The 21,622-nt window shown below is 42.4% G+C and overlaps 1 protein-coding gene across 1 annotated transcript in view; it reads right to left on the bottom strand.

Annotated features, from left to right (window-relative positions):
* LOC308306614 (dolichyl-diphosphooligosaccharide--protein glycosyltransferase subunit STT3B-like) overlaps window positions 1-21,622 on the bottom strand; it is a 73,191-nt gene that overhangs the window by 16,030 nt on the left and 35,539 nt on the right. The window contains exons 3-9 of the mRNA XM_080751653.1: window positions 19,627-19,914; window positions 16,870-16,935; window positions 15,826-15,925; window positions 8,314-8,412; window positions 6,132-6,278; window positions 3,032-3,080; window positions 432-586 (exon numbers count right to left, since the gene is read on the bottom strand). Of these exons, the coding sequence (XP_080607779.1) occupies window positions 432-586; window positions 3,032-3,080; window positions 6,132-6,278; window positions 8,314-8,412; window positions 15,826-15,925; window positions 16,870-16,935; window positions 19,627-19,914 (904 nt within the window). The remainder of the gene's footprint in view (window positions 1-431; window positions 587-3,031; window positions 3,081-6,131; window positions 6,279-8,313; window positions 8,413-15,825; window positions 15,926-16,869; window positions 16,936-19,626; window positions 19,915-21,622) is intronic.

The raw sequence follows: 21,622 nt of genomic DNA, 5'->3' as shown, positions 1-21,622 counted from the left end.
TTTTACCCCAGCAATATCAAGTCAATACACAGAAAAAGCCCATAAAAGATCACAGTACTCTGCCGTTTGTTGTGCCTAGCTGCAATACTGTAATCCCATTATGACAGTAAAGAACGCCCTCTCGGGCACAATAGCTATAATAATGGATCATGGCCTGACTGTGCGCTGAGGCTAAGAAGGACTCCGATCAATCACCTGCCTCACCACCGGTGCCCTTAATGCAGAGGCACAGCACAACACTTGTCTCGTGAAGTATGCAACTGCATATCGTTTCTTACCAACAACAACACTGATCACACTTGGGCTTGCACTCTTAGCACAGAAACACATTTTTTGAGAGGGGGGTAAGAGTAGAAAATGATGAATTATCCTGTCCTGTACGTTGCTCTTATTTTGAATGCAGAAATAAATCGGTGTGTTCTGGGACTCACCAAAGACACGTTCGTCGTTGATGTTCTTGATGCAGAACCAGAGGCCCGCTGGGAAGGTGCAGACCAAGATGTGGAGGTCAAAGAAGAAGGAGACCCAGGTTGTGGGCTGGTGCTCTGACACAGAGGCGATGATTGGGATGTGGATCTTAGCATAGCTGAGGATGGAAGAGAGGATGGAAGAAAAAGACGGCGAGAGAAATTGAAAGGACAGACCACAGAAGCTGTAAAAGGTCACAACACTAAATAACCAATGCATGAAAAGGCACACAAAAAGTCATTTTCTGTGTTATATGTATTTATTGAATGGACTGTACTCCCTTTGATTGCATCTACTCTGTATATCCAGTTGACTTGATAGTAATTCAACTTTGGCTGATAGTAAAATCAAGTCAATCACGAGGGCCTGAGGAGTGGAAGGAGTAACTGTTGTCAGTCATCTCGGGTCCAGGCGCGACCCTATTACATTATTATACTGCACTGCAGCAAAACCAACTCAAAGTCCAAAGAACGCACCCAGGCCCACTTGCACACATACAGTCAGAGTGCAAGTTTTAGAGTTGGAAGACTGATTCTGCACTCTGGCAGGTTCCTATAAGACCCAAAAAAGTATCTGTATCTATTTAAGAATTTATGACTGGGGTTGACTGACAAGCCCAAAGAAACATCTCTCTTTCTCTTTGAACTACTTTGTTTGATTTACTTGCTAAATCATGAAGCAATCCAGAAAGGGGAAACATTGCTTGTCACATTAAAAAATGAAGGGACTCTTGCCAAGCCTCAGTGCACCAGTTACAGTAGAAGCACTTCATTTCACCCACTGTGAGGAACAAAGTAAACAAAATCATGTACTTGTGGTTCTGTCAGAGCCCATCAAAGTAGGGCAATGCAATATACTTTCTGAAAATGAATACATTGTAATAAAATAATAGATTTGTGGGTGAGAATTAAAACATTTTAATATACCAAAAATAGCAAGATGCAACAACACGTTGCTGCTATTTTTGGTATTTTGTGGGAGGATTTTATACAACAAAGTATAAAATAGGGCTTAACTCTTTGAGTGCCAATCCCGAACTAGTTCGGCTTTATTAGCGTATCGTAGAGTGCCGATCCCGAACAAGTTCGGCTTTAAAAAAAAAAAAAAAAAAAAAAAAATTGAATTTTTTTTTTTTTTTTTTTGGACCCCATCAAATCTGGTGAACATGATTTCAATCGCGATTTTGCATGTTCCACCCCCATACAACCCCATCTAACATACAGGGCAGCCATTTTTGTTTACATTACATGTAAAACATAATGGCGATTATCTCAAGAATGCCTGAACGGATTTCCAATCGGATTTTTTTGTTTGAAAGCTGTGAACAAACTGCACAAATCCACTCCAATGCAATCCAGGATTGCATTGGATTTTTTAGAGCTCATTCTTCTCTGTTTTTTTCCCATGCATGAGGTGTGCAAGGTTTAATCATGGCTAAGTTGACGAAAATAAGGCTTCTAAAATGCTTGGTAGCCAATAGCTAACTTCAAGCTAACTTCATCCTCTTCCTGTACATGCACAAAGGAAAGTGTTCAGGCAAGTCATGGCTCCAGGGCTTGGGCATGCATTACCAGCATATCTCTATTATTCTCTGGTCACTGGGCGCCCTCTAGTGGTGATAGGCTGGCACTCAATGAGTTAAGAGAGTGATTAGACTAATCAATTTAGATGATAAAATGTTTTTTTTTTCTTTTTTTTTTTTTTCCGGGTGGCGCAGTGGTAAAGTGCCTGCCCACCACCGCAGAGGTAGGGGATTCAAATCCACCGTTGTGCATCCAGCTTCGTCTCCGAACACAACTGTTTGGGGCAGGCAAACCGGGCAGGGATATTTGTCACTGCACATACTACTCAACTTAGCAAAGTGTTGGGCAGGTGTAGTAGGACTCTACCTCCTCCTAGTGGGGCTCCTCAGAGTCAGTAGGATACAGTACAATATTGATTTGTTGATTTATAATAAAATATATATACTATAAACACTATAACCCTAACCCTAACCCTAACCCAGACATTAATCAATCCCTACACAGAACACCAAAGCATTTTAAAGTGTTTAACCCATTTAGAAAGGGTACACAGTATTGTGTATCGTTATTTTATGCTTTAACTATTGAAAAATAGCAGATCTACAAGCTCAAGTGTCTTTTGAATCATTCTAAAGTTTTTTTTGAAAAACCTATGTTTCTATGTCAGCAATCTGGTTAGCCATTGTCAAAGAAAAGGTCCTTGAGCTCAGTTAGTTTAGTTCTTGAGAGACTACTATGTCAGTGGTGCTCAAACCTTTTCATGTGAAGGACTTTCAAAATGTATTTGGCCACGGACTCCCATCTCAAAATATTTAGTTCCAGGGACCACCCAGAAGCAAAATTTGAGTTACAAACGTTCGCTTGTTTAAAAAGACAAAGATTTGCACACATTTTCATGGCTTTTAAAAAAATAGTAGATCTACAAGCTCGCAGCGAGCTTGTATATCTGCTATTTTTCACTGGTTAAAGCATTCAATAATTCTAGGCCTAAATGGGTTAAGAGGCCCAGCCAGGGACTGAAGGGTGTAGCAATGACCTACCCAGTATCCCACAGGGAATAGAAGCGTCCACTCCATGGAGCAATGTAGCCTGGGGGTGACAAGAGAGTAAATACCTATTACACAAAACACATACAGTACAAGAACCCACCACCAACACACACACACAACTTATAATTGTTAGCTTGCCGCCAAAGATCAGTGGAACATATAATTGGTTTGGAACATTCCTTATATGTGTATCAATGATATAATTACCCTCTCTAATATGTATGTGCTCTACTGTAATGTGTGTAAGCAGTCTCACAGACAGTAAATGGATATATTGAGCTTTCCCTCGCACTGGTGAAGGGTGAGTCAGCTGGACTGTAGAATGATTAATGAGTACACAGAAACTAATCACATTTAACATATTGCAAACATATGAGCCAGCTAATAGCAGCTGGGCTGCTGCACTCATTAAATTGCAAGCATGATCGTATTTACAGCTAGCCACGGTTGATTAACTGGAATTGACAGGTCAGTAGGGGCCTGCCCTAATGGTCACAAGAAGAAGAAAAGTAGTGATTACTATTGGTCAATGGTCTCCCACATTTCATGCACACAATTTTCAGTGAAAGTGATGGGCGATATTGGGAAAACCTTTAATATTCGATAACGTTGTTGAATACCTCGATATCGATATTACTCACGATATTAGTAAAGACAATTGCATTATAACGTAATGTTTTTCTGATTTAGGTCCACTGCCTGCCTAACCCAGATAATGAATAGCATATCCATGCATGCACACTGCACAGTACACAATAGAATAAAGAAATTAAATGCCTTATATGGTTTTATTGAAATAACTACACCTGGTTACAGATGGAATGTTTTTTTTTGCATGTGCTACGTGCATGCATTTGTGTCTATTAATTAATTTGACACATACACCAATACCTCATTTCAAGCCGTCTTCGTCGATATGTACTGTATACCTCACATGTTGATAGCTCGATATTGATAATTCTTCGATATATTGCCCAGCCTTAGTCAGTAACATAAAGTCAGTCTAATAACGGCGTGGCCTCTCTGTCCAATCACTACCTATGGATCGTAAGCTACTATAGTGGCGTTTCCATAAAGCCACTTTTTGCGTATTAACACTCACCCTGCCAAAAAAGACGTTTCTATAATAAAAACGTCTTTTTAACTATGGCCCTCCCTGCCAGACGTCTTCTGGACGTCCTTTTTAAATAAATAATAAAAAAAAAAATCTTTGGACCTCCAACAATGTACTAGGCATGATTGCGAAATTGCATGTTTAACCCCCATACCAACCCCATCTTTCAAACATGGCAGCCATGTTTGTTTACATTTGAAGAAAACATAAGGGCTGTTTTCTCCTGAATGCCTGAACGGATTTCCAAGCGGATTTTTTTGTTTGAAAGCTGTGAAAAGCATGCACATGCATAGTGCATGATCTGTGCACGAATGTGTGCACCAGCGTGCACACTATTTTTTTAACCCTTTGTTGGCGAACCGGCAATATAAGAGGTCCCACTTTAAATATGGCACAGAACGAGTTAACGGCTTATTCGCAAAATGTTTTTATGGAAACACTTCAAAATGCGAATAAACTTTCATTATCCGCAAAAAAAGTTATCCGCTTGGAGGAGGAGGATTTTGAGCCTTTATCGAATAAACTAAATGTGCATGGAAACGGGTCAGACAATAAATGCGAATAGATTATGACGTTCTAGGTCCATTTCCCCTGCCGCTTTACGTCCATGGTATAGCGTTAGCCCACAAAACAAACCTGTTGTTTGTTACACACGGAGTGACACGGACCATGTGTAAATTCCTCCTGTTTTCACCTCAAGCCAGTAGCTCCTTTGAGGGGTTCCGAAAGGAGCTAGGTGGCGAGCGAACCCTTCCTCATCCCACGGTGTTGCGTGCCTGAAGTGCCCAATCTACAAGCTCACAGGCACAGCAGCTCGCATCCACGTCTCCGCGCCGCGTTGTGAGCTTGCAGATCGGCCACCTGACCTTCCAGAGGACGCTGAAACTTGCACTGTGCAGCGACGCGACCGCGGTTTTCCCGGTGAACCGGTAGCTTTATGTATTGAGAGGAACTCTTGCCAATTTCGTAAGAGACTCGTCGCCAATTGTAATATTATGTAAAAGTTATTTGGGGCCATGATGATGACTGATAATCCCACTTCTTCCCACTACTAGACAGCGACCGAGTCACAGCAGTCAGACGTGCAGACGGTGCAGTGCTCAGGTTCGGTCTGAAAAAAATCAGCCCGACCGTCGCTAATTCGAATGACACCTGCAAATGGAAACATGCTAAATTCGCTTTGTCTTAATGCGTATTTCTGATAATTCGCTTCCCTAATTCGAATAAGTTTATGGAAACGCCACTTATGTCTGCAGTTTGTGAACAAAGGCAAACAAATCACAGTGCTGTGTTGAATGGCAAAGCTGCACTGTACAGGCTGGCTGCATGGGGACCTGTCTACAACTCTTTATGCCAAATGGAAATATCAATACCGTTTTGTGCTTCATCAGAACAGTGCTGGTTTAACTTAAGAGATTCGCTCATTCTTTGCATAGATGTGAAGCAAATAGTGGCATGGGCTGTGATTAATCTACTTCTGTGAGGACAGAGATAGATTTTGAGTGTGTAACCATTATTGGAATCCACGGTTTGGTTCAAGCCTCAATCTTTGAGCCAGGGTTTGATACATAACACATTTTTTATGTACTATTATTATTACGGAGACAAGGAGTGACACAGAGTGAGTAGACAGAAGTTGTGCCAAGGGCAAAGTACAAGGATGTCATTGCCTGCAATGTTGTCTGAAATATATATGTTACTCCTGTTAGCCAGGTGTTTAAGACCCGAGACCAATTCTACAAATCATCTCTGTCGGGTGGAAACCTCATATGTCCAAAACTGTTAATTTTCAGGATTCAAATTCGAAAACAGCAAAAGTAACAAATCTGCAAGCTCAAAACGTCGCTTCACGCCGCGTTTCTGTAGTAGCAACAACAACAACGACACAGAGGCGTTCCCAGCTTGAAAGGTATAACAACATATACGTAGGTGTAAGAGGTCTAAATGGGTTATGGAACTGTTCTTGAGCACACTCACCTGTGTATGTCAGGTAGATGACAGTGAGAAACACCACACCAGCAGCCAGAGACACTCCCAGGAAGAACAGAGTCTGGAACTCCTGTCTGGTCAGCCTGTCCTTCAGATACTGCAGGAACGCATAGGCCTGAAGCAGCGCAAACACACCTGGATAGAAACCAAACATGCAAGGAAGGAGTACGCTTTTAACTTACGTGTTCATCTCCCCCCCTGTTTATTTACAGGGTTCCCACACATTTTTACCAAGTCATTTCCAAAACTTTTCCAGAATATTTCACCCAATTTCCAGGACTATATAACAATAATTTAGCTCAATAACAAGTGGCTTACTCCTATGCGCAATGCCCAAAGACAGGTAGTGTATGCCAGTGGTTCTCAACCTTTTCAGGCTGGGACCCCTGAAATAATCATATTTTAACTGGGGACCCGGCACCCTGACGAGCACCAAGAGTTGAGGAATTTTGTATAACACGTTTCTATAAACTTTCTATAAATTTCTATAAATTTTTCTAATTTCAAAATATTTCCAGGAATTTCATGACCGTGGGAACCCTGTATTTACCCTTGGGTATTGGGGTTGCATGAGCCAACGAAGTGCACAATACATTCAAATACCAGTGCAACAGATTACCAAAACATGACTTCCATTATAATCCCCAAAGATTAGAGTACAGAACAAAACTGCAGGCAAAATACTATTAATTGGCGTTGGGGTGGTGCAGGGTAAAGTTCCTGTCCACCACCACAGACACTGGGGGTTTCAATCCTCTAGTGCGTCCGGCTTGGCCCAGCGCCCATTCGAACACAACTGGCCGTGTTCATGGGAGGCAAGCCAGCCCAGGAGGCGCATGTCAACAGGGGTTGTTGAACACTAAGAGTATCGCCTGGGAGTGCTATGTCCTCCCAGGTGGGAGCTCCTCACTTGCAGGTGGGCCAGTGGGGATCAACAGCAGTAACAAGTACACAATGGGGAATTTGGGAATTGGCATAACGACAAGAAATTGGGTAGAAAAAATAATTGGCTCCTCTAAATGAATTAAGAAAATAAATAAATAAATACTACTACTAATTACAGCATGTGCATTTTACACACACACACACACACACACACACACACACACACACACACACACACACACACACACACACACACACACAATTTAAAGCAGCCACAAGCAACATACTCATAGACACCGTTGCCAGACTCGTAGAGACACAAACAAACACTAAAACAAAGTAAACAAGGTAAAAAAAAAAAGGCAATTAACAGAACATATATTTCTGATTATGAAAAATGGGGCTGCCTGCAGCAAGCACACCCAGACCGTGTTTACAAGGCAACTCAACTGAGACACTGCTAATAGAGTTGGTATACAGCTCAAGTCTAATAAAAAGTCTTCAGAAGTGGTCCAATATGAACAACACATGGAAGATACTGGACAACAAATGTCTATTTTCCATTTCTGTTGCCATTTCTATTGACAGAACAGGTACACTATATTGTGTATCATTATTTTATGCTTTAACTATTGAAAAATAGCTCGCAGCGTGGCACTCGGTGCTGCGCTGCGAGCTTGTATATCTGCTATTGTTCAATTGCTTGTAGATCTGCTATTTTTGAAAAATCTTGAAAATTTGAATTTTGACCCGATTCTATAAGTGTCTTTTGAATCCTTCTAAGATTTTTTTTGAAAAACCTATGTTTCTATGTCAGCAATCTGGCTAGCCATCGTCAAAGAAAAGGTCCTTTTCACTTAACTGGAGCTCAATTAATCTGTTCTTGAGAGACTACTATGTCAGTGGTTCTCAATCCTTTTCATGTGAAGGACCCCCAAAATTATATTTATTTGGCCACGGACCCGCATCTCAAAATATTTAGTTCCAGGGACCACCCAGAAGCAAAATTTGAGTTACAAACGTTCGCTTTGAAAATAGATATATTCAAAGATTTGCACACATTTTCACGACTTTTTCAAAAATAGCAGATCTACAAGCTCGCAGCGCGGCACTCGGTGCCGCGCTGTGAGCTTGTATATCTGCTATTTTTCACCGGTTAAAGCATTCTATAATTCTAGGCCTAAATGGGTTAATTAAGGTACATAATACATTTGTACACTCTCAGAGTTGAATGAACATTGAGGACTTCACAGTGCACTCCAACTGCAGGCGATCCGTTACTGACCTGCTGCGGCCATGTGCTCGCTGGTTCTGATTGGCTGGAAGCCCACAAAAGGGATCTGCATGGAGAGGACCAGGCCTACGATGTAGAAGGTACTGTAGGCTGGAAGGACACACAAAGCACACCAGTTAGCAACATATAAGCTCATGGGTGAACAGTTCTGAACACTCACATGTGCGCACAAGCATGTAGGCACACAACAGCGTGGCCTCCTAAGTGGCGATCTGGCTAAAAGTGCATTCGTCCGTATGTATGCATGTCCCCCAAATGTACTGTACAGATGTGCTATTTCAAAACTTCACACGTCCTGCCATTGGCAAGACAGTAGATTTTCAGCGGATTTACAGAACATTTTGATTGTAGATCAGCTATTTTTGCTAGTTTCTGTAAAAAAAAAAGAAAAAAAAGGGGAACGAAATGGAACATTGAAACGGCACATCTGTATTTGTCCATCCGTCTTAGTCCACAGATAATCTCATAAACAAACCACTACACCATTCAGTGCCAAATGTATTGTGTACGTTTTCAGTACAGTAAGTCATGGAAGTCAATCCCTGAATAGGGTTCACATTTTGTAAAAAAAAAAAAAGTAAAATGTTTTTCATATTTAAATTTTTGTCTCTCTTGCTAAAACATGACGATGACCGATATGATGACATCACTGCCACAAAAGAACTAGTACTGGCCACCACATGCGAATGACGGGCACAATTTGACTGAACTTGGGCCACACAATCACGTGACATCGGTAGTAACAATGTGAGTCATCCGCGGTGAAACTATTTTCTAAAGATGGACTAAACAAGCAAGACATTAGCACACCTACAAAGTGACAGGTGTGACCAAGGGCTACGTGAAAAAAACATCTGCACTGCAAAAATACGATTTATAATGGGAAACTTGTGTTTCCCATTAAATGAAGCGCCTTTCCTCTGCATTTAGAGAATTGAAGCTTTTAGTTTTATCATGGCCTTAACTCAACTTCCAGGTCATTTTAGGAGCCTTCCTGATCAATCACAAAGGACTATTTGAGTGCAGCCAAGAACAATTACCAGGTTTTCTCTCTCTCACTCTCTCACACACACACACACACACATACAGTATACTGTATATGCATGCCAGCACAGTGCACACTCACTCCAAGCGCTTGATTCGATACAACGGGTACAAAATTACCTGGTGGAGCGACAGCCTGAGAACAATTAAGCCTTCACGGCAAAACAATTTACACACTTGGGAGCGAGCAAAGCAACCGCACAACAGACAGTGTGATCGCTCTAACTAAAGCCGTCTAAAACAAGCCCACTGTGGTCACACTAAAAACACTACACCACAGTCTTGACAACAAAGTCGCATAACGGGCTCCTAATGGTTGTTTTGTCCACAGCAATGCAAACAAAACAGTAGAGCTAAAAATACATTTTAAGTGCTTTATAGAGGCTTACAACCTCCACCCCTCATTTCTCACATGGCTCTCTTCTAGCGCCACCATGAGGCCGATTTTGCCCTAAAATCACGCAAAGCAGTACACAGTATCTCTAAAGTCATGTCATCAACATGGATCTGTCCCATTTCCCCCTTTTCCCTCCTGATTGGCTACTATTGCCTTCTAAAGTTTATGTATCTCCCGATTAGGGAGTCTTACTGGTATATACAGAAACGGCAATCCTGTGCGGCGGGCTGTGTTGTCAGGAGGACAGGACTATGTGACCACGTGCGAACATGAAAACGCAGGAATAGGAGATTTGCTCAACTGTCTTTGACGGTCCCTGCCATGGAGTCGGCACAAACCTCTCTCACTTTCATTCCCTCCTTTCTGCCTCTACCTTCTCATTATGCGAAACTAAATCCACTTTATATTGCATTACAATTCTGTCCTCTGCATCTAACCCAAAGAAGCTCTTCTCCACCTAGTCCTCACTTTAAAAACATCTTCCAGCCCTTGCTGCTGTAGCATTCATCACCTACCAAGAAGCATGAAGATTAGAAACTTTCTCCCAGCTTCTCACTAATCTTACAATAAATGCGAGAAGTCTCTGCGTGCGTACGTGTGTGTGTGTGTGTGTGAGTATGTAATCCGCGTATCTCGAGAACCGTTGGCCCCACCGGCTTCAGATTCAGCACACGCGTTCCCCGCCGCGGAGTGCAGTGCCGGGCCTTGACCCGACCCGATGCACGGTTTTCCCGAACCGGCGCAAAACATTCGGAATCTCCGTATGCGGAGCTGATTGTTGACATCAGGCTGTTCCGGAGGAAATCGGCGCAAGCGCTGACTCATTCTGACATCACTTCATAAAAGGCTCTGACATCACGTATCTGCCTTCAAATCAGACAGATTTACTCCACTCCTCAATATACTCAAGACGTCAAGAACTGCAGAGAGTGAGTGGTTTCCAACCAGCTCGCTCTCAATCTCTTGCAGAATAACCTTTCGGATCCCATCCAGACATCAAAGCTGCCCATTGTACTGAAACGGCAGTTCTCGGCAGTCACAAAGGCACTCTTCATCCTCATCCATCTTGACAGATGAATGTACAGAATTTGATACTGTCAACCACAAGGTTCTTCTGGAAACCCTTTCCAACCTTGGTATCAGGGAAGGCACTCTAAGAGGTTCTCCTCCAACCTGATCAGTCAGACCTACTGTACCAGGTTTCTTGAAGGGGCTGGCACTTTACATCATCTGGAGCAGTGGTCTTCAATGTTTTCAGGCCAAGGAGTCGAGAGAGAGAGATGAAGCAGGGACCCCCATAACCCATAGATACCATATAGTTTCATCGTTTGACGGCACAATCATCAGTGCATTTTGGATTCAAGTAGATTTGTGTTTTCAGATATTTAACCACTTGAACCGTCAATACTAAAAAAAACTTGACCCTTCACTCTGTACTTAGTCTTCTCTTTTCTCCTCTACACCAAACCTCTTAATAAAATAAAAATATAGCCGATCTACAAGCTCACAACGTTGTGAGCTTGTAGATGCTATTTTTGGCTAAAGTTCTCAGAATATGGACGCTAGGGTTCAAGTGGTTAATATAAAAAAGGAGTCACACAAAGATTTGGAGGAACCCCTGTAGTAACTCTGAGGACCCCCTGTTGAAGACCCCTGATCTGGAGGTTCAGACCCTTCCTCAACAAAAGGAGTCTGCTCAGCTCCAAGCTTCAGTCGGGCTCAAATACTGCGACTCCTTCCTTGCTAGTCTGCCTGCATTCTAGGTCACAACAGCTGATCTAGAACAGCAGTACTGCATATGCCTGGCCTTCAACCTCCCAAAATGATAATGTCTTTCCACTTCTGTACTCACTCCACTGGCTCACAGTTACTGGTTGCATGGCCATGCCCGCAGGCCATGGCACCCCCCACCAGCAAATTCCCCACACTATCTATCTTGTCTAGTATTTAGATAAATGTTGCTGTGTTAGTCTGTATGTATGTTTTTTACAGTACAGGTACATGTTCAAGTAGAGTGTATCCTGTTTGCTTGTCCATAGCTGCTAAATGTTATTTAGACAGAAACTATACTGCTCAAAGAAATGAAGGGAACAAAATGTTCCCTTGATTTATTTGAATTTATTTGAGTATAGTATGCTGTAGTACTGCTCAAAGAAAGCTCAAAGAATTAAGGGAACATTTTGTTCCCTTCATTTCTTTGAGCAGTGTAGTTTTAATTTCTTTCTTTTAGAATTGATTTTACATTTTCGCTTATCACCTACAAGGCCATATCTGGCCTTGCACCGTCCTACATTTTGGACTTACTTGACCCTTATGTCCCATCCCGTTAACTTACAGTAGATCCTCAGGTAAAGGACTGCTGATCGTTCTAGCTTGCAATTATAAAACAAGAGGTGAACGTGCCTTTGCTTTTAGAGCCCCAACACTCTGGAATGATCTGCCCGAAGAGATAAGGCTTGTTGACTCTTTGCCCCGTTTTAAATCCCTCCTGAAAACAGAGCTGCCTTCAACCCTTAGCTCCCTTGTCTGTCTTGATTTTAATGTATGCTATTATTGTTTTTCATCTATTCCATTTATTACTTTTATTCTGCGATGTGTTGTACCGCTTTTGCTTTGCTGATTCTTCTTTGTATTGCTGATTCTTCTGTCAAGCACTTTGTGACTTTGTTCTATAAAAAGTGCTATATAAATAAAGTTTATTATTATTATTATTATAATGTCTGCCTGCTATCCTCCTAATGTGTAACACACAATTTTCTTAGCAGTCCAGTCATTTATATGAATTGCATTGATGGTTTGAAGTTTATATAAGTTGACAATTATGACACCCTGTCACTATACAAGTGTAAACTTTGGTGCAAAACATCTGTGACACAGCACCGGTCTAATGCTCATGAATAAAGATTGAGGAGAGATAGAGAGAGACTGTGCACTTGAACACATCAGAATGTGTCAACGGCTGGTTAGGACCGGGGGATGATTTTAACAGCAAGGGAACGAACAGTACAGTCGTTTTCTAAGCAGGTTCCCTGATCTCCGTCTGTGCTGAAAAACAAGTGTGCAATGACTGGACCTGTACCAGATGACACCCATGGGAATGGTGAGGAATAAAAGCCTGGCCAGCCCAATTGGTTCTGGGCAGAGAATCAAACTTCTCTCTACCCTCCACTGCTGTCTGCGGCAGATGACACTATTATTAAAACCCATAAGGTAAACGTGAATGGCTTTGAAATGGCCTGTTGTTCTGTTGGAGGAAGATCCACAAGCCATGGAAGATTATTACATCTGCTCCTTACCACTCCAAAGAACCGCTAATGTGGTTTAACGATCTAATCATCTCGACATGGCGGAAATGAGGGCAATAACACAAGGCTATAAGTTCTTCGGTGTGCAAATCACACAATTCTGTTAATCCTCACTCAGGGACTGCGCAAGGTGATTTGTGTAAACTTAAAAGCATGGACTGCCCTGCCAATACTCTGCATACATTTCAACAGAGTATTATGTTTATGAAGACAGCCTGCTGCCTCGTTGGCTGCCCCAAAATCCCAAAAGAACAGCAATGGCATAAACTTTCACCACATTTCATCAAATCAAGTACTTTTGAATAATAATTAATGAATAAGACTTTAACGACCAGTGTTTTTGCTATTTTGTCCATTGACAACAAATCAAGTGTAGATTAGCCTAGTAAACTAGAGTCCTCCTGCCTTCTGATTGGTTTACGAGAAAATGTGTAGATTACTGGCGATTTGATTTTGGAATAATTACTAGATTTTCTTGCAGGAAACCCTGGATTGCTATAGCTCATTCACAATGCAAATGTTCACCTATGACATGCCCAAAATAGGGACACCAGAAAGTGATTAAGTCTGTCTCTGGATTTTATGAACCAATGAAAAGTTTTAACCCAGAGCTTGTGACTAAATAAAAAGATATATATATCCATTTTGGAACACAGGTTATTTTTCCCATTTCCTTAAAAAAATAAAGGAATACCTTAAAGGAGTGGTTCACCCCCAAAATGACTTTTCTTCTATTGATTACTCACGCCATGGAGACTTGAGTTCAATAATATTTTTAGTTTTTTGTCGCACTCCCTTTGATTACAAGAAATGTACCCCCAATGATTCCGGATGGGGAACCAAATGCATTCGGGTCCCCATCCGGAATCAATGGGAGTAAATATACTATAATAACATTTTTGTCTTAGGAATGCAACAAATACAAAAAATATTATTTAACTCCAGTCTCCCTGGCGCGAGTAATCAATAGAAGAAAAGTCATTTTGGGGGTGAACTACTCCTTTAAAAAAACGTATCAAGACCCTTCATTGTAGCGCTTTCTTTTTGAGTGTGTGTGTGTGTGTGTGTGTGTGTGTGTGTGTGTGTGTGTGTGTGTGTGTGTGTTAATGTCTGATAGGGAAAAACAGCCCAACATCCAGACAGCTCAACAATTAATACACCTGATATCCAGCCTCTCCAGGCGGCTTCTCATCAAGTATAATCTCATCATTTAGTCCTGGTACTGGCAACCATGCAGAGTGTCTCCTTAATAGATGAGCCAGTCGCCATGCCCAGCAAAACGTCTCAGTAGGTGGCACACAGCACCTGTTCCCCAGATGCTGACTGATGTGAATCCATTCAGTATTCTGGGGGGGATTCTATTTTGGTGCAGGGGAGATACTGCTCACTAGCTAATAAAACGGCTAGATTTGATTTAATTAAAAGCATTTCGGCTGATTGGACAGGAGGAATAGAGCGACGGAGGAATGATATGTGGCAGCAGGTCATGAACTGGACTCAAAGTCTAAGTAGGTATGCACCAGGGAACACCCTGAGCTAATAGAAGTTTGAGCTAACTCAATTATGACTAGTGTTACTCCAGACAGATTGCAGTGGTCTGAGAGAGAGAGCGAGAGGGTGGAGAGCAGAGGGAGACTAGTGCAGAGAAAGCAAAAGAGAAGTGAGAAAGACAAGGAATTCAACTAAATTGCTAAACGCTAAATTATTCATTTTTACCAAAAGCGCCACAGTGACACAGCACCATCCATCAAGCCTGACCCCAAGCTCATCTCTGCTCTTTTGGATTTATTCCTCCTCTCATCTCCTTTTACGCTCTCTTTCCTTGGCTCTCGTCTTTAGTTTATCGCCTTTATGAAGCTTATTAGCTCTCTTCAACTCTGATGGCTTTCAGCATTCTAGCACTGTGGTTGCCATAGCACCCAAGATCGAAATGTCGATTCCTTATGTCCCGCAGTTTTATACTTTGATTATCATTATGCAGCTATGATTGCATTATGCAGGTTTATTTATCAGCTTCTTTTCTCTGCCCTTCCCCCATCAGGAGCTTTGCATCCAAGTCAGCCCTTTGATTGCAAACCAGTTTTCATCTAGTTCTTACATTTCTCTGCCCATTCATTATCTCCACTTCTTGCCCCCTTTGCCCCCCAATTCCCGGTCTCTCTCACAGATCACTTCCATCGGTCTCCAGGGTGTTTGACTGAACTCGATATTTGTCTAGTTATAGACACAACACAGTCAGCTGCTAATGAACGCTATTAATTATCTGCATCTGTGTGTTTACTCTGCCCCTGTGGGGAAGAATAATAATGAGGTTGTATGTACAATAAAGTCATCAGTGTTAAGTTTACGGGTCCATTCGAGTCCATTCTTAAACGCTGACTTAAATTTACACTGGGGATTTTACTGTGTAGTGTGAAGGTGGGAGGCACGCATGCCTCTACACCTCCACAAATTCACATCACTTGGGGGTCCTACACCAGCAGCTGAGACACAGCTTGTGTGTGTGTGTGTGTGTGTGTGTGTGTGTGTGTGTGTGTGTGTGTGTGTAGCTGCTGACTGAGGCACAAGTATTTTGCGCTTGCGACAAAGGTCTATCCAGAATAAATGTAATGCAGTTTGTCAAATGAGAACACAGGAGAACTGCCAGGTCATGTAAAACTTCCTTTGCAACCGTCCTTGAATTAATGTGTACATAAGTTATTCGTGTGGATGTGTGTGTGTGTGTGTGTGTTGTACAGTGTGTGTATTGCACCTCACCTATGTAGACTCTCTTACTGAAGCGCTGCATAAGCAGCAGGACAAATACGTGAAGTGGAATCAGGTTGATGATAAATACGTAGCCTCCCCATGCTGACACCTGCAACACACAAAAACAAATAGACCACACACACACACACACACACACACACACACACACACACACACACACACACACACACACACACACACACACACACACACACACACACACACACACACACACACAGTATAGATTAAGATGAAATCCTTATTGATATGCATGCACACTTACTTACACACACATGCACATCTCTGTCTGTGTGTGCACAGTTTACCACCTCCGGTCATAATTGTATTTTGATAACTCTGTGAGTTTTGAACTGCAGCAGGTAATTTAGTAATAACTAGCCCACTGCTCCCTGTAGACCGAGAAGTGATGCACACACGCGCACACACACACACAGATGTCTCACAAACAATAGAGGCCGACAGACAAGCTCTCTCATAATGGGATATCGAGGTGACAAGGCTGCATGGCCCATCAGAGGGCTGTGAAATTATTCTGAGCTACACCATTAACGGTGCCACTCAAATTACGCCGTTAGCCTCCAAAGCCTCAAAGGCACACAGCACACAAACGCACAGACATGGATATCTCATCATCACTAGCTTTGTGCTCATTGTCTCAGTGTGGTGTAACCAATCACACAGTGAAAGGCTGTGGTGACAGAGGTGTGACAGAACACAGATATGGCTACATGGCATTTAAACCGTCGAAAAACAGCACTTTGGCTGAATGATGGTCATTCACGGGAAAAGGTCCCCCCGGGACATCCGTCTTTGTTTGGTGACAATGGACGAGAACATCAATGTCTGATGGAAATCCACTATGCTGCTTGGAGTCATTAAAAACAACCTTGAGGGCTCTATTGGTTGCTGGGTCTAATTGTCTGTGGACGTGCTGCTCTGGAACTTGGAAGTAGTGAAATAGTTATTTATTTGAAAATATGTGCGATTGTGTGTGCATGTGTGCGTGCGTGCGTGCGTGCGTGCTGTTCTCACCATGTAAAAGTAGGACAGGCAACATCCAATGGTCCAGAAGACAGATCCTGTCTTCACCGACTTCACCTGTAAGTCACAGAAGAGACGAGGATGGGTTATGCGTGAGTACACAAGATATAAAGCATAGTGCCATCGCTATCATACTTAGCAAACATGTTTGATTTTTACGACAGGAAACTGGACAAATCTGGATGTGATTCTGCAGTTTGTGATGCCCAATCCTTGCTTGTAGGCAAGCTGGCGCAGCTCAGTGACAGATTGTGCTGGTCAGCGACTGTAATCTGCAATTGTCAGTTGTTGAACGTGTGATGTCGAGTCTATTCAGTTTCAGCAGACTCCTAGTGTGTGCATGGCATTAGGCAATAATGCAGATACACACAAAGACACAAAGGTCCGTCAGAAAGCAATGGAGGCAGAAAGAGAGGCAGAGAAACAGAGGGGGTGGGGGGATGTGATTCCAGCCGTAGCTAGGAACAAAAGAAAGTTAGACATGGACAAGCGCCATCTCCATTAACCTCCGCCATTAGATAGATTCTGTTCATTCTGTTCCGTGCCTTTCCGTTTTAGAAGACATGCAGCTTGCAACGGCTACTTACCAAGCACGACCACGTGAATTATTCATCACATTTCTCCCTGTAATGGCCTGTACAGAGGAGAGCAGCGTGTCCTATACATCTTTACCTTCCCTATCACACCCCGAGAGGCTCTGTTAACGGGCTGGTTCTAGCGGGGCCTTAACAAGGCTAACGAGGCCTGACTTAACGAACACGCGGCTTGGAGCTGCCGTTGGTCGGATGAGACTGCAGATTAGGATGCATGGTCGACCTGAGGCAATGAGACGTATCAGATAAGGAAGCGAGGGATGAAATGGAAGCATGAAGAGCAGAGGGATAGAAAGAGATGGATAGGAGGGGTGTTATTTAAGCTTCTGTTCTGCTGATAGCACTGCTACTCTGTCTGCCCAGTGATGATACAACCTGTCAACATCTTAAGGCTCATTCATACTCCAGATAGTCGGGGGCCTTAGGGAGATAAAATGGTCATTTCGTGCTAATCAGTCTAAAAGCGCCAAATTTTGCAAAGATATAGCCCAGGGCATGCTCTAATGATTTAGCTAGGGCGCCCGGGTCGGCAACCTTCGGGGTCGCCACAACGGCCAAATCAAGTTGGGCTCCCATCGACACTATACTACAGGAAGAAAATACCCAGAAAAAATCTGCTTCAAGTAGGATGTGATGGGTCTAACTAGGGGTTTGTCATGAATCTGAATCCATTGCGCATTTGTTTTGCACAAAATACTTGGCCCACAAAATGATGGTTTAGTGACGATGTCATCACTTTTCACAGTTTTGTGGGGCCCATTTTTAGCCCAAGGAATATTTTTTGTGCAAAACAAAATGCTTGCAATGGATTCAGAATTATGACTAAGCTCCAGTTAGACGCCTCACATGCTACTTAAAGCAGATTATGTTTCCTGTAGTATATTGTATAGAAAATCAATGGGAGCCCAACTTGATTTGGCCAACGTGGCAACCCTGAAGGTCGCCAACTTGGGCGCCCTAGCTAAATCATTAGAGCATGCCCTGGGCTACATCTGTGCAAAATTCTGTGCTTTTAGACTGATTAGCACGAAAAAAAACTTAAGGCCCCAGACTAAGAGAAGGAGAGTAGTTCACCGCTGTGTACTAGTTTTCTAAAGTCATAAGAGGGTGAAATGAGACTTTAGAAAACGACACCGTGGTGAACTGCTCTTCACCTTCTCTGGAGTATGAATGAGCCGTCAGGTTTCTGTGTGTGTGGAAACCTTGAGATTTACAGCTACATTGAGGAGATTAAAAATTCATCTTCATATGGAAATAATGTTAAGCTATTCCCCATCCATCCAAATACCTCCAATCAGCAATTACTTAGGGAGCTCAATCCCTTTTATTAAATTTCAGTGACACACATATGAAATGCCATGGTTGATTAAGTTCTGTGAGAATAAAATTAGCCTACATATCAACATGCGTAAACCTCTGAGGACCAGTATATTGTATGGAGCTACGGTACATGTATAGTAGGAGAGCACTTGGGTTTGGTTTGGGAAGGGAAAGGAATCTCTCGAAGATAACTCACATATAGCGTCCTATGATCTTAAGTTAAATGAATGTCTGGTATTATCCAGTATCTCTCAAGATTTGAATATATAAATATCAAAATCCTTCTCTCTCCATGGACTTGAAACTGGCTTTATCGACTCATGGGATCTTTTGAGGCATTGTTACCAAATCAACTTCTAGTATTATTATTAGTAATCTTCACACAGAAAGCGACCTGTTCCCTATGTGAAAGAACATGGGTAGTGTTACGCAACTCAATGCCTCAAGCTCTAAAATAAGAATAATATGATGTACACAATGACGCTCTCTCACTTAATTTGTCAGTTACCGTATTGTACTTTTTCTCTCCTATTCAGTTTCAGACATAGCTGTTGAAAGTACTTTTTACTGCATGGTTGCTACAGTATTTCTCCACCCCTGAGAGGGACAAGTGGAACGTTTCAATTATTTTCTCATTTGAGCTTCCAAAAAGCTACAAGCCAAGGAATGGTCTGGCATCCAGTCAACAAAGAAACTGATATTTCTATGTACACACACACATACACAAATACACACACACACCCCTACCATCCTACACATCGACAAGAGGATTAAATACAAAAAAGAAAGACTGTAGCTCCCACTTCTACTAGTATGTGTGTGTGCGTAGCCATACCCAGAGGTAGTAGGTGAACTGCAGGGCGAAGATGGCGATGCCCTCGTTGTCGAAGGAGCCGGCCACCGAGCGGGAGATGTAGCCGGGCACGATGGCGATGAAGCAGGCCGCCAGCAGCCCGGCTCCCTGGTTCCACAGCTCCCGCGTCAGCAGGAAGGTGGAGATGGAGGTGAGGCCGCTGAACACCGGCGCCAGGAACACGCACACGTCCCGGATGTGGACGGTGATGTGGAGCAGGTTCAGCACATAGTGGATGAGACCCGCTGTGACCATCAGCCCTGGGTACACCTGGGGGAAGGACGGCGGGAGGCAAGGGTTATTTAGGTGCAACTAGTGTGCTGGGCGGTATGGACCAAATGCCTCGATATCATGATTGTATTGTAATGATTATTTTTTCTACCTCTCAATAAAGAACGATAGTTGATTGGGCACTTGTAGATCTGCTACTGTCACTATTAAAAATCTGCTGTAGTCTAGCGCTTTGAGATTTGTTAAGTGCGTTACAACTAAAATGTATTATTATTATTATTAGTAGTAGTAGTAGTCTCATATCACAATATCTCTCTATATATATACTGTACCTTCATATCGATTTACAGCCTAGCCCTAGTAGGTGCAACAATCTAACCTTGATGGAAGTTAGAAAGTGTGCATTCAAAGAGTCTGCTTGAGCATGCTAGTTTATGTGTGAAATCTGTACCCAAAGATCAACCTTCCTCTCACAGTCAGTTTCAAAGTGACCTTCCTATATTGAAAGTCAGCAGTCAAACTGTGACAGCTTCATTGCAATCCTGGAATCAAATACTTCCACATTCCCTAGAGGGAACACTTAATACGAAGGGTAGAGCTTCATAATGAAAAGAGTGTGAGTATAAGGGTGCATCAAAGGGACCCTGCTCTGTGAAGACAATATCCTCCAGCATTACAATGGCTGCTATGGCAAAATGCACAAGTAAACCCCGGGGAAAGATTAGCTTCATGACCACTACGGTTCCCTCACTGATTCACTGTGTGGAGAGGATGATTTAAATAAAAGACAAGAGATACACACACAAGATGAGTGGCAGGGTAATGGTGTGTTAAAGTGACCCCGGACTGTGTGTCCTTTAGGGATTTATGAAGATGGATCCACTCCATGTACTGTATCTTATGACTCCACAGAGTCTTCCTAGCTAACTTATTGCCTCCCCCTAAACAGTTTCTATAGCCAGCCAAGCAAAGGCTTCATGAGAGTGTGCACGCACATGTGTTTGTGTGAACGGTATGTAAGTAAATGACTTAGTAAATGAACTTATCTTTCCCCCTTGGGATAATAAAGGTATCTATCTATCTATCTATCTATCTGTTAACTCAAGAAATGAAGCACTGTCCTCCCTGATTGGAGACTTGTATTGGGCCAATGTGTAATACTTAGAGATGTTACCGATCAATCGGCAATGGATCGGATCGGGCCGATCAAAGCGTGATCGGCGATAATCGGTGGTTTAGATCAAAAGGTAAATTCACCGATCGGATCGGCTCGGTGCATCCAATCAACCAGCAGTTCAGTATGCCCACTTGAGGCCATTTTGGGGTATTGATTTCCACAGTGCTGAAGGAATAATTAGTTACTGCTATGATAATAAATACATAGTAATGCTGGTAAATAACTATAAGGCAATATAAATGAATTCATGAGTGAATGAATGAATTAAAGTTAAAACATTAACATTTAGAAAATATAAATAATAACTTGATCGGATCGGTGATTGATCGGTATCGGGTGATCAAACTTTTGTGATCGGTGCTCGGTTCCAAAAAACCTGATCGGACCATCCCTAGTAATACTGCATATAATATTACAAAAATGCAAAGTCCACCTGCAGCAACATCTCTTGTTCTCTCGACTGCAACTTTTTTGAGACCTAAAAGTTAATTATCTCTTCAGGGCAATCTAGTACTGATCATTACCTACACGTTTGAAAATCCAGTTAATCAGTTGTCAATTTTGACCCTG

The sequence above is a fragment of the Nannobrachium achirus genome (assembly GCF_963921795.1).
Source record: "Nannobrachium achirus genome assembly, chromosome: 2".
NCBI classification, from domain to species: domain Eukaryota; kingdom Metazoa; phylum Chordata; class Actinopteri; order Myctophiformes; family Myctophidae; genus Nannobrachium; species Nannobrachium achirus.
The sequence above is the reverse complement of the archived record's forward strand: the minus strand, read 5'-3'. Positions and strand labels throughout refer to the sequence as shown.